Genomic DNA, 11,158 nt, shown 5'->3' with positions numbered 1-11,158 from the left:
ATTTATAATGACACTGTATGTTTTGTGGACTTGTAAGAGTTAGCAAGAGACATTCAAACACCTTGATTAATCATCACGTGCCACCAAAACAAAAGGTTTTTTTTACAGTAGAAAAAATTTAAATGCCAATGAAACACAATGAGAATAACATCTAATTTTAACATTTTATAAAAAAAGAAATCAAATACAGATTCAATCAAAGGATGTATTTTTTATGAGTTGCATCAGTCATACTCTATTAACAATGTCAGTCATACTTATGACATTGAACCAAAGTCCGTCGATATGACATTTAACACAATTCTGGTGCTTTGATCTTACGTATGCAGTTGTAATAACCTATCGCTTACCAATTATTCCATGGATGAACCTCTTGCTTCTGATATATGAACCTGCAATAATTCATTATATTAGTGCCAAGAAGGTAATATTTGGAAGACAATTAGTAGTAGCAACATAAATGTTATCGAAGTCACAAAGCATTAAAACATTTAAATGAGCATTCACCTTGCATAAAAGGAAATTGAAATAAATAGTTAGACACGATAAAGAACAACCTTCAAATAGGAAAATTTATATTAGGTAACATTGTTATTTGTCATCACAAGCTGAAACAAAGTAAAATCAGTGTTCACATCAGGAAAACTCCACAAGATGCCCCATACTAGAAACAACTTTGACTCAATCTGAGGCTATGTTGCTGTTATTGGAGACCACACAAGCCCTTCATTAAATTCAAAAAACAAAAATACATAAGAAGTTGATTAAACCTACATTAAGACCTTAAGAAAGAAGATGATTACTCACCCACTAAGTCGTACCCAAAAAACACAAAAATTTGAATCCATTCAGCTAAAACAAACAAAAGGGTGTCTTCAAAACATATAAAAATCAAAACTTTATCAATTAAATACCTTTAATACAATAGCGGTTTGAGCAAAAAGCAAGGGTTTTTCAAATGCAGTGTATACATGTTCATGACCCAATTCTTTCAATGTTTTCAAAGACATATACACAACTCGAATCTTGCATAAATTGAAAAAGGGATCTGAGAAAAATGCACAAAAAATAGATGAATGAGTAAATGAGTCAGTGAGAGTTATTCTCTTGAAAACAACCTCCACCAACCTGCATTAAAAATCGTGAGCATTCAAGATTAGGGTTTGTGGAAAGTAATAAAGAATGGAGAAGAGAAACTCACAAAGATAGAGAAAGAGAAGGAAGAAATAGAAAGAGAAGGAAGACGGGAGAAGACGAAAGAAAGAGGGAGTCGAAGGAAGAAGAGAGTGTGAGGAAGAAGCGGGAGAGAAGAAAATAGAGAGAGTGAGTGAGGGATGAAGCGTGAGAAAGAGAAAGAAAAAAAATCTGAAAGAGAGAAGAAATTTGAATTAAAGTTGTCCTTGAATTAAGGGAAAAAGAGAAGAAGCAGTTAAATTTGAACCAAGCGACATCATCTATCCATTCAAACTTAATAATGAAAGACATAAAATAGCAACTATGTAATTGATATAGAATTATGTGACATCATCAGTTGGAAAAAGTAATTTTTAGACACAAAATACCCTCATTTGAAAAGGTGGCAAATTAAGAGGCAAGGGCATTGATGGGTTTTCCAGAACCATCAATGTTCTTATATGATAGATGTCAAGTTGTTAGGAATTTCCAATTTATCCAATATTGTCTATGTTTTCTGTTTTTCATTTGAAAAATCAGAAATATTTTCATAGATATATCTCCGAAACATATCAGACATGAATTCGGAGATGTATCTCCAAATTAAATTTTAACAAAAATGAGACATGGTGCGTTCAGAGATACACCTCCGAACTATAGGGCCATTTTTAATTCCCTTAAAATTTCCAGCAATATTGAAAGTCATTAAATTATAAAACATTGCTTCAAACAACGAAATATTTGAAAGATTACAAAAATATCACTTGAAACGATTGTCTCTGAATACCTTTTTCAAAGATAAATAATAATTGCGATGCAAATCATTGCTCAAATCACAACTGAAGTGTATATGGCATTATTCATAAAAGAAAAAAAAATCAGTAAAATAAGATTCAAATCTCAAGAGCAAAAGAAATTATAAATTATGTTTGGATAGAGGATTTTGGAGTTTTGAATGACCAAGTTATATTTTGGTATATATTTGAATTTTTAGAAACAGTGACAGAATATTATGATACATGATCATACAGTATTTTAATTATACTTACTTTATATTTAAAAATACTTTATAACTTAATCTTAAAAAAAATATATGTCTTCCTTTCCCCTCCAAATGCCTCCATCCAAAACCTATCTAATTGTCCAACAAGGTTACAACTCACAACACATATACAGGTGTAATCTTTTAGCCAACTTAATATTTAATTGAGATTTTTTCCCTTCATGTTCTGTCTTGAGGGTGCTTCCCAAAAACATTGAGCATGCATCATTGGAAATTGACTGAACTAACTTGACTTGGATCAATCACAACCCCATGAACTGACGCTGACCGGCGTTGTCTGGCAGTAGCAGACGAAGGTGGTTGGACATTTTGAGGAATAGGAGCTTTCTGTGAGTGGCCGGCGACACAAAGGGCACCAGTGTCATCTTGCTCCCAGTATACTTCTACCATAAAACCTGTGGGGCATTCAGAAGACTCTGTTCCTGGAATTCCCACAAACCTAGCTCCTATTGGAATCTGCACAGTTATTTTATTGATCAGCAGAAATTAGCTAGTTGTCACAGCTACAACTTTTGTTCAATTGAAAAGAAAAAGAGTAATCTCTGGAAAGTCAAACCCTGTTAGGTCTCCTATTGTTAGCTAAGAAGTTGTTACTTGTTAGTTAAGTAGTTAGTTAGTTAATTAGTAAATGGTGGTAGCTATTTGTTGAGAGGTAGTTATGCCAAGTAAGACATGCTGCCTATAAATAGAGAGGATAGGGAGGGCGGAATATCTTGAAATGCTGCCATCGTTGTAATCAAAGGGGATTCTTCCCTATTTTCAGTATAATATACCAGTTGGTTCTATTAAACCCTAAAATAGTTTTGTAATATGAAGCATGGGTACTTTTGTATGTTTTTTCATGTGTGGTGGATGTACTTTATGTAGCAACTGCGTTTCAGATTAAAAACGTGTCTTTCCGACACAGCACTGATATGTGGTTACATTCAATTATTCTATTTTATCAGATAATTTCAGGGATTGACAAGTCAGTGTCATGTCTACATTTATGTTAGTGCTTCATAGAATGTGTAATATGATCATTGTTCTACTTTATTCATATAAATATACACCATTCGCAATCACTTTTTCCTTGAACTCAATCTCTTAAGAATTGAGAGGCATATACCAAAAGAAAATGCGGTTACACTTACCTCCACAGACTCTCCAGATGTCAAGGTCAAAGTCACTAGGCTCCCTTCAGCTGTAGCACTTTCCAGCTCTGCTTGCTTTGCAATATTCAAGAAAACTTCTTCAAGAGTTGTTAGACCAAGCTGGATGTCAGATATCCCAAATTCTTGTTCTCTATCTTGAAGCTCTGAAAAAAAATCCTGGTATGGAAGAAACAAGCGAGAGTATAAGAAAATATTAACTGATTAAAACACGATCTTCTATGTTAACTTATGACTCGTTTTGTGCATGCTACGCGTGCTTTTTCTCCCTAATATGAAGGCCACAATGGTGCCCATTTCATCCAGTCTTAATGTCACCCGAACCATGTTTAGCTTAATGTCAAGTACATCTATCATGCGCACATGCTCACAATGCAACACAAATGTCTACGGAAAAATGTAAATTTAGGATTTATTCTCATTATGAACTTTGATATTAAGCAATAGACAGGATTCATTTGAATGTTTTCATGCAGCAAGGAAATACTGAACTCATCTAAAGATAGTTGTTTTTCCACTTCAATCATTTAAATATAGGTGTAATCAGGTTATAAACCATATAATGATTCTAAAGTATTAAGAATAAAGTTTAAAACTGAGTAATGATTTAGATGTTCACATAATCAGCATAACCATAGCAACTAGAAAAATTCAATAAAGATCTGCTTCATTGGTATTCAATGACTTAGAAAAAATTAATTTTTTTTTTTTTGAAATAGAAAAAATTAATATTTAAACCCCGGTGTTAAGAAGATTCAAAATAAATGGAATCAAGGCCAAGAAAAGAAAGCTTACTGTCAGGAGTGTCTCTCTTTCATGAGGAATCACATAAGTTAGAAAGTTATTGTTCTCCTCTTTTGGTACTACATCTAAACGCTGCCAAAATATTTCACAGGTAAAAAAAAATTCTTGTTTGTCATGAAAAGATTATAAATCATCACAATTATTCATCTCACATTCTTGAAGAATTGCTTCACAGCCTCATGATGTCTTCTTGTATATACTGCATCACCGTTTACAGGACTGTTTTCATTATTGTTTCCATAGAAGCTAATATTAGCAATAAAACCAGTGCCAAAGCGTGACTTCAGTCTAATTGAGGTGCCAATGCATCGGAGCTTTCCCTTTGCCATGATTCCTATGCGGTCACTTAGAATATCAGCTTCTTCCATAGAATGCGTTGTGAGAACAATGGCACGCCCTCTTTTCGCATTTTCAATTATGTCCCACACATGCCTCCTTGTTATTGGATCCATACCGGTGGTCTATGAAATAAGAATGAACAATAAAATCTAGTAATCCTTTTAAGAAAATATATGCTTTAAAGAAAGTATCATTGTTTTGCATACCGGTTCATCCAAAATGACTAATTTAGGGTCACCAATAAGGGCAATTGCAACACTGAGACGACGTTTCATTCCTCCACTGTAACTTCCAGATCTTACTCTGGCTGCATCTATGAGTCTCACCTCTGCCAGTGATGTCTGAGTAATCTACATTTTTCAGTAGTAGAATTAAAAAGAGGAAAAAGCAGAACTCTTAATAGTTACTAATTTCCAACAAAACAAATTAGAAAGAAAAATAGATATAGTGTGGAGGATTTTGTGTTCTTCTTTCAATGGACATAAAAATCTCAGGCCTAGAGTTAACATACTGATTTTATAGAAGCTGGAGAAAGGCCTTTAATACTAGCAAAGAGTTCGAGGTGTTCTTGACCAGACAGGGCATCCCATAGGATATCAAACTGTAGATTATAAGATTCAGTAAAAGGTCAGTTATCAGTAATATATGCAATCTTAATGTAGGAATTCAATATATTTATTAAAACACAATTTTAAATACAAGTTGTGCAATCTTAGTTAGACACAATTTCAATTCAATATGCTATCAAAGCGTCTAGCTACTACCCAGGCTAGGGGAAGCCACTGAAAAACTCTGTAGATATTGATGTCTAGTTTGCAAACTTAATTCGAACAATGGTAAACTATGTGTCTTATAAGAAAAAACATATATAATGAGAGATAGAGACACCTGGGGACACACTCCTATAAGCTTTCGAATGTTTGACATGCCAGTGGAGCTTCGGATCGAATGTCCATAAATCAATGCTGTTATGGAAATTGAAAAGTTATACACTCTTTCTTGATACCAACAATTTGATTACTTAATAGACAACATAGTAGAGAGAAAGAAAGAGAGTATCACCATCTCCATCAGTTACTGGAGTTATCCCTGTCAAACAATTAATAGCTGTAGTTTTTCCAGCTCCATTCGGTCCTAAAAGACAAAATAACTGATCCTTTGAAAAGTTCACCCACAAGCCCTGAAAATAATTTGAGAATAACACATTACTCATCCATAAAGCAGAGCTCCTATCAGGAGGAAATCACAATCATTGCCAAATTTTATATTAAAACATGAATTATGTGGGACTGGGACATTCATGTAAAGTAATATAACACGAAGTAAGGTCCTGCATATTCAGATTTTATTATTGTTTGAGAGATGTCATGGATAATTAAATCCATCTTGCAATAGAATTACACCTAAACTACTCAAATTTAACTTAAAGGTGCAACCGAACACAAGTGAATCAGGTACAAGAGCCCTTTGGGGTTAAAGAGTGGATAATGTAGAAAAATTATCAATGGGTAATGCTAACTTGTGTTCTAGGGGCACAAGTTAAGAACTAAATGAAGAAATGTTGTCTTGGAAATTGTGCATTGATTTTAATAAAAAAAATAATTAATTATTTTATTGCTTTTTTCGATACAAACTTTCTATAAGTGGGTTCCTTAGCTTGTGCCCCAAAGGCACAAGTTAGCATTACTCATTATCGATTTAGTCCCTAAAGTATCCCTGTCTCTTCAATTTAGTCTCTAAATTATATAAAATCTGTCAATTTAGTCTCTGCTATTAAGATCTTAGAGACTAGACTGACAGATTTTTATATACTTTATGGATTAAATCAACGTGTTTCATATTTTTTAGAAACTAAACATTATTTTTATATATTTTAGGACTAAAGTAGAGAGAGTCATACTTTGAGGAGTAATTGATACTTTGAGGAGAACTAGCATGAAGTTCGTTACAACCACTTCTGGTCAAAGAACCTCTAATCTTATCATTAAACAACTATCCGAAAACGAAAAAAGTTTAAATTTTTTGGGGAAGGCTCATATATATTAACTAAACTTTCTCCGTGAGAAATTGTTGCATGAAAACACATACAGAAACAAGTTTTCTTCTGTTCACTCCAATTTCTAATACTAAAATTTGTAAAACAAAATGTGTTTACCTTAAGAGCGTGATAAGGCGCACTTTTATTACATTTAAAGCAGCAACCGATGTTAAATGTACCGGGATAAGTCTTTTTAATGCCATGTATCTGAACAGAAACATTTGCGTCAACCACACCTTGTGTTTGTTGCAACTTCACAGCATTTTCCTCCTCAAGGACATCTTCATCATCTGCTGTACTATTATCTTCATGATGGGTTGAAATTAAGCAACTACAAACTCCGCCCTCTATGAAAGGAAGACGAAGAAATAGGCAAGAAGAATTATTAAGAGGACGAAAGATGTCATAACAAACACACCTTAAATCAAAGAATAGTCGTTACCTTTCACTTTTTGTCCTCCGTTTCCCGTCCAATAATGAGGATTTAGAAAGTATAACACGGATTTTCTCACACCCATAGCATTCGGGATTATATTGTCAAAGTACAAGGCCAGAACAAACCACAGAAAGAATGTGGCCAGAAGCCATTTATAGATATCGTTCTGTAAATGAAAAAAGATATAGCAATTAAATAATTGGAGTGACACATCTAAGGCTGAATGGAAGGGAGGAATAAAAGGAAATATAGAACCATGGAAGAAAATAATCATCTAAAAGGGAATATACAATTGTGATCACACAGTCAACGTCATAATCGCCACATTCTCCCCGTTTACTCCAGCTTAGACCATTATCTTCAGGGGTTGAAACTGCATCTGAAAGTATACTCAGGCCTTGAGCAAAAGGATTAGGCGGAAACAAAGACCATAAATTTTGGAAAGTAACAGAGATGCTATCGGTATATGGAAATCCTGCTTGTACCACAAGCTACAAATAGATAAAATAACAGACATAAAGTACATTAGCATCGATTGTCTCTATCTATTCAATAAACCATGTCCTAAAAGAACAAGAAGTGTTGGTTCTTGCCTGAGTCACAAAACCGACAATAAATATGGAGAAGCCGACTGTTGTTGCAGAAGACGATTTACGAATGAAAGCAGATAACATGAAGGCCAGCCCAGTCTAAAGCAAAACGAGAAAATACTAGGGATAAGAAAAACCTTCAAATTTAAAGAATCCAAAACAGACCCCAATAAAGAAGCAGAAAGTATAAAGGGTAAAGCTAGAAAATTTTTACCATGTTTAGTTCAAATAGGAAGAACAAAAAGAACAGAACAGCGAAATTGTTTTTCAAGAAGAAATCAAACTGAAACATCATGCCAGAGAGAACTATGAGAATAGATGATAGGACTGTAACAACTGTTTCCCAGGTTAGCCATGATATCCAGTATGCAGAGTCGTAAAGCCCCATCACAGTCATTGCCTATCAAAACCAAAACGCCATGAAAACATGAATTAACAAACGCAATTACAGCGAAAAAATAAACAACCAAATTTATGACCGCGTAATTTGACAGTGAGACAAAATTAATGCAAAACGCAGTAACTTTAGTGCATATCAAGGTTTTAAATAAAGGTATGCGACATCAGGGTTTGATTTTCTATGAAATTGAAAAGCAACCACGGGTGAGGCTCTTTCACCTGCACTTAACCATAATTCTCTGCAATATCTAGCATCCCGACATAACCGTGACCGCTATTTAAAACCTTCGTTCCTATATATCAACAATAAATATTGGCCTTACTGGTCTTAGACTCTCATGAACTAATGTATACTAATTATAGGGATTGATACACAGTGACCAATATTTGAAGATTGTAGGCACTAAGATGAAATTTTTGCATTCTCAACATTTGCAGTAAAGCAAAGCAGTGTTCATTACTCTAAGTATACCATACCTGGCGAAGTTTAAGCTCTTTTTCTGTGACCAAAGAACTCATCTGAAGAACAAAATTAAACATAGCAATTGCAAGAAAAAACGCTGGACCTATTGTTCCAACAGCAGAGAAAGGACTCATTGCTGGGTGCGCGAATTCCTTCAAAAAAACATTCCATTTGAAGCTCGGGTCTAAAAAATTTCATCAAACGATCAATAATTAGAATTTAGAACATGAATTTGATCATTAACAAGGATTTTGTTAAATTAATTAATAATTACAAGTTTGATCATGGTTTTCAATAATCATTTTAGAATATAAATGTGTGAGGCGGTGTCACAATACTCTATATCGAAATTATAAAAACATTCTTGATTGTAACTTCAACCCCAAATGCATCTGAAAATCAAACTACCTAGCAAAAGACACATACAATACAACACCAAACAAGCACTAACAATTTTTTTAAATTAAAAAATAGTTACAATTTTAATCAAGATTTTAAATGAAAGAGCTACTACTGCCATCTAGACTGCGACATCAAGCTTTTGAATTGAGATTTCATCTGACACAACATCCGAGTTTTAGATGTCTCTGCAGTTGCAATTGAGACTACATCAGCCACACTTGACCGTAATTTTAATGTTGTTATGGCCTTGTTTGGATAAATAGTTTAAGCATTTATTTGGTTCTGCGGTGAAATAAATTGATTCCGTAAAATTAAAAAGTGAGTTGAACGTAAACTAATTTATTTTTTGATAAATTCTTGCAAAGGTGATTTGAATACTAAATTTAAGTGTAAAAATCACAATTAGACTCAGAAGCTACAAATCATAGTCTCAAGTAGAATTCAACACATCCATAATAAATTCCAAGAGCTCCAACCGAGAAATCAACCATACACAAATTTGCAAAAGCTCATGAATAAGCTATTATTTCTACTAAAGTCAAATTGTTTTCCCGTAAACTATTTAGAAGAATTTACGAAAATAAGCTGAAAAGAGGTTATAAACATGTTATAAGTTGTTTTGACAAGTTATTCTTTGAAACAATGAAACTAAAATGATAATTTTGAAAATTTGAATATACCTCCAATAAGAAATCTGGCGATTTCACGTTCAGCAGCAAGCTGAAGAGGCAATTGAAAAGAAAAAGTAGGATCCTCATATCTTCCCCGTTTCTGAACACTAGTAGAATTAGTCTGAATCCCATAAGTAATAACAGTAGCATTCTTTTCACGAAAATGAATCGCGCCAGGACATTGCATAGGATTATCATAAAGCCACTGATCAACCTCCCCCTTATCCCTAAACGACTTCACTTTAGAAATCGGAATAGGTCTACCAGGATTATTACCAATAATTCTACTCACAATTGTGTGAAACTTTGGATTGTTATCACCACTCCATACGAAATCGTAACAAGGAAGTTTAACGAAGAATTTGTGTTCGCAGGGTGGGATTGGTGGGGAAGGTAGTGAGGAAGGGTTTTTTACGGATTTGTATGATGAAGTGGTGGAGGTTTGTGCTTTGATTGCTTTGTCGACGGCGAAGATTAGGAAGATGAAGATGATTGGAGAGAGGAGTTGGAGGAGAATTGAACGTTTGCTTCGCCATGAGAGAAGTGCGTTTTTTTTCAGTAGAGCTTTGTATTGTTGGGTTACGAGAGAGAAAGCGTTGGTCATTTTTGTGAAATTCTTTTTCCCTCTGTTTTTGTGCAGAGAGAGAGACGAGGAAGGCAATGCCAAAAAAAGTCGTTGAGATACGATGTGAATATATATCTCATTAAAAAATACTCGTTTTATTTTAATACATGGGAAGAAGATACTAAGAAATTTGGTTACCGGATTCAACCATGAATAATCAACAACTATTTAAGTTTATTTAATTTGATAAAATATTTATATATTTTTTTATATTTTTATCTAAACAATAAATTTGGATCAATTTATTTAAATTTTTTCAAAAAAATATTTTCTTTCATTTAAACACACTCTTAGTTTTATATCTAAAATTTATAAAATGTTTAGAGACACTATTAGCGAAATTTTATTTATATTTATATTTGATTTTTAATTAAGTTTTATATGATTCAAAAAATTAATCTAATATTTAATATTCAAATAGTTTGGACTCTTCTTTCATATTTTTATACTTAAAATAGATGATGTTTTCGTTTTTAAATAATATTTTACTTGTAAAATGTGACAACTTATTTTATAAGAATTTTTTGTTAATTTATATAGATAAAAAATAATTAATTAGTCAATCTTCAATACAAAAAAAATAAAAAAATCAAAATTTCTAAAATTTCACATAATTGATTAATTTTGTGAATGAGATAAAATAGAGGGAGCTTTTCATTTCTATATTTTAAAGGAAAAATTTCTTTAGTATAATTATATTTCTATATTAGTGATATACTATTTTGTTAATATGAAGCAACAACTTTTCTTTAGTGTACTATATTTCCATTTTGATGGATAGAAATTTTTGTAAATGAGTTTTTGTTTGATTGATATATTTATTTTGTCTTTTATAAAATAGTGGACTTAAATTTCCATCTTGATAAATAATTTTGTGAAATAAGGGACTTTTCGAAATAGAAAATTGGACCACGGAATCTAGGTAGGGATTTAAATTAGGAGAAAATTAAATCAAAAACTAAAAATACATTTTTGTCTAATTAGATATATCTATATTTGACATA

General features: G+C 32.8%; 1 protein-coding gene across 1 annotated transcript; it reads right to left on the bottom strand.

Moving 5' to 3' along the window:
- Positions 1 to 2,007: 2,007 nt before the first annotated feature.
- On the bottom strand, positions 2,008 to 10,214 carry LOC131662559 (ABC transporter A family member 2-like). Its single transcript, XM_058932374.1, has 15 exons — positions 9,539 to 10,214; positions 8,471 to 8,640; positions 7,809 to 7,994; positions 7,598 to 7,693; positions 7,295 to 7,495; positions 7,011 to 7,170; positions 6,686 to 6,915; positions 5,593 to 5,710; positions 5,419 to 5,495; positions 5,042 to 5,131; positions 4,737 to 4,880; positions 4,344 to 4,652; positions 4,183 to 4,263; positions 3,370 to 3,546; positions 2,008 to 2,692 (listed from the first exon to the last, which is right to left on the bottom strand). Exons 1-15 carry the CDS (start codon positions 10,131 to 10,133, stop codon positions 2,441 to 2,443), a joined length of 2,886 nt encoding a protein of 961 aa, XP_058788357.1. The 5' UTR covers positions 10,134 to 10,214; the 3' UTR covers positions 2,008 to 2,440.
- Positions 10,215 to 11,158: the final 944 nt, after the last annotated feature.

This window comes from Vicia villosa, linkage group LG3 (genome assembly GCF_029867415.1).
Source record: "Vicia villosa cultivar HV-30 ecotype Madison, WI linkage group LG3, Vvil1.0, whole genome shotgun sequence".
Lineage (NCBI taxonomy): Eukaryota > Viridiplantae > Streptophyta > Magnoliopsida > Fabales > Fabaceae > Vicia > Vicia villosa.
The sequence above is the reverse complement of the archived record's forward strand: the minus strand, read 5'-3'. Positions and strand labels throughout refer to the sequence as shown.